This window comes from Procambarus clarkii, chromosome 53 (assembly GCF_040958095.1).
Source record: "Procambarus clarkii isolate CNS0578487 chromosome 53, FALCON_Pclarkii_2.0, whole genome shotgun sequence".
NCBI lineage: Eukaryota > Metazoa > Arthropoda > Malacostraca > Decapoda > Cambaridae > Procambarus > Procambarus clarkii.
Genome location: NC_091202.1, coordinates 21,117,433 through 21,118,094, shown reverse-complemented (window position 1 = coordinate 21,118,094; position 662 = coordinate 21,117,433). Strand labels below are relative to the sequence as shown.

The 662-nt window shown below is 33.8% G+C and overlaps 1 protein-coding gene across 1 annotated transcript in view; it reads right to left on the bottom strand.

Moving 5' to 3' along the window:
- LOC138352426 (dynein heavy chain-like) overlaps positions 1-145 on the bottom strand; it is a 414-nt gene extending 269 nt beyond the window's left edge. Inside the window, exon 1 of the mRNA XM_069304915.1 lies at positions 1-145. This exon is cut by the window's left edge and continues 269 nt beyond it. Within this exon, the coding sequence (XP_069161016.1) occupies positions 1-145 (145 nt within the window).
- Between the last annotated feature and the right edge of the window lie 517 nt (positions 146-662).

Genomic DNA, 662 nt, shown 5'->3' with positions numbered 1-662 from the left:
ATTCCAAGACCCGGTAGGAATATTCCAAGACCCAGTAGGAATATTCCAAGACCCAGTAGGAATATTCCAAGACCCAGTAGGAATATTCCAAGACCCGGTTGGAATATTCCAGTGTAAGATAAGAATATTCAAAGAACCTGAGCATATAGAAATGAAAACAAATCTATTTTCGGAACTATGGAGGAATATTCTCATGTAACTAAGAATATTTAAATAATGTTGAGTATAATCAGAGTATAACCAGAGTATATAGGAGTATAACCAGAGTATAGGAATAATCTGGGAAACGAGAATAATATTGCACGGAATGGGAATATTTGCTATATTCCCACAGACCGTGGAAAATTTAATGGAAAGTTTAAGGAATATCCCAAGGAAGAATGTAAATATTCTCAAGGACGAAGAGAAGTATTCTCATGGGTAAGGGAGAAATTTTCCAAGTTCGATGGAAGTATTAGAGGTAGAACTAATGCTAAGAAATAAGAAATAGAAGTGTAACAGAAATACCAAATTTCTAAGAAATAGAACTAAGCTAAGTGGCAGAGGTCTTGGGGAATAGATCAAGGAAAGACGAATATTTGAAAGTTTGAATATTTGTTATTGAATGATAGTTTGATTCGAGATTATATTACTGATGATGATAGGCGAAAATAGTTGTTACT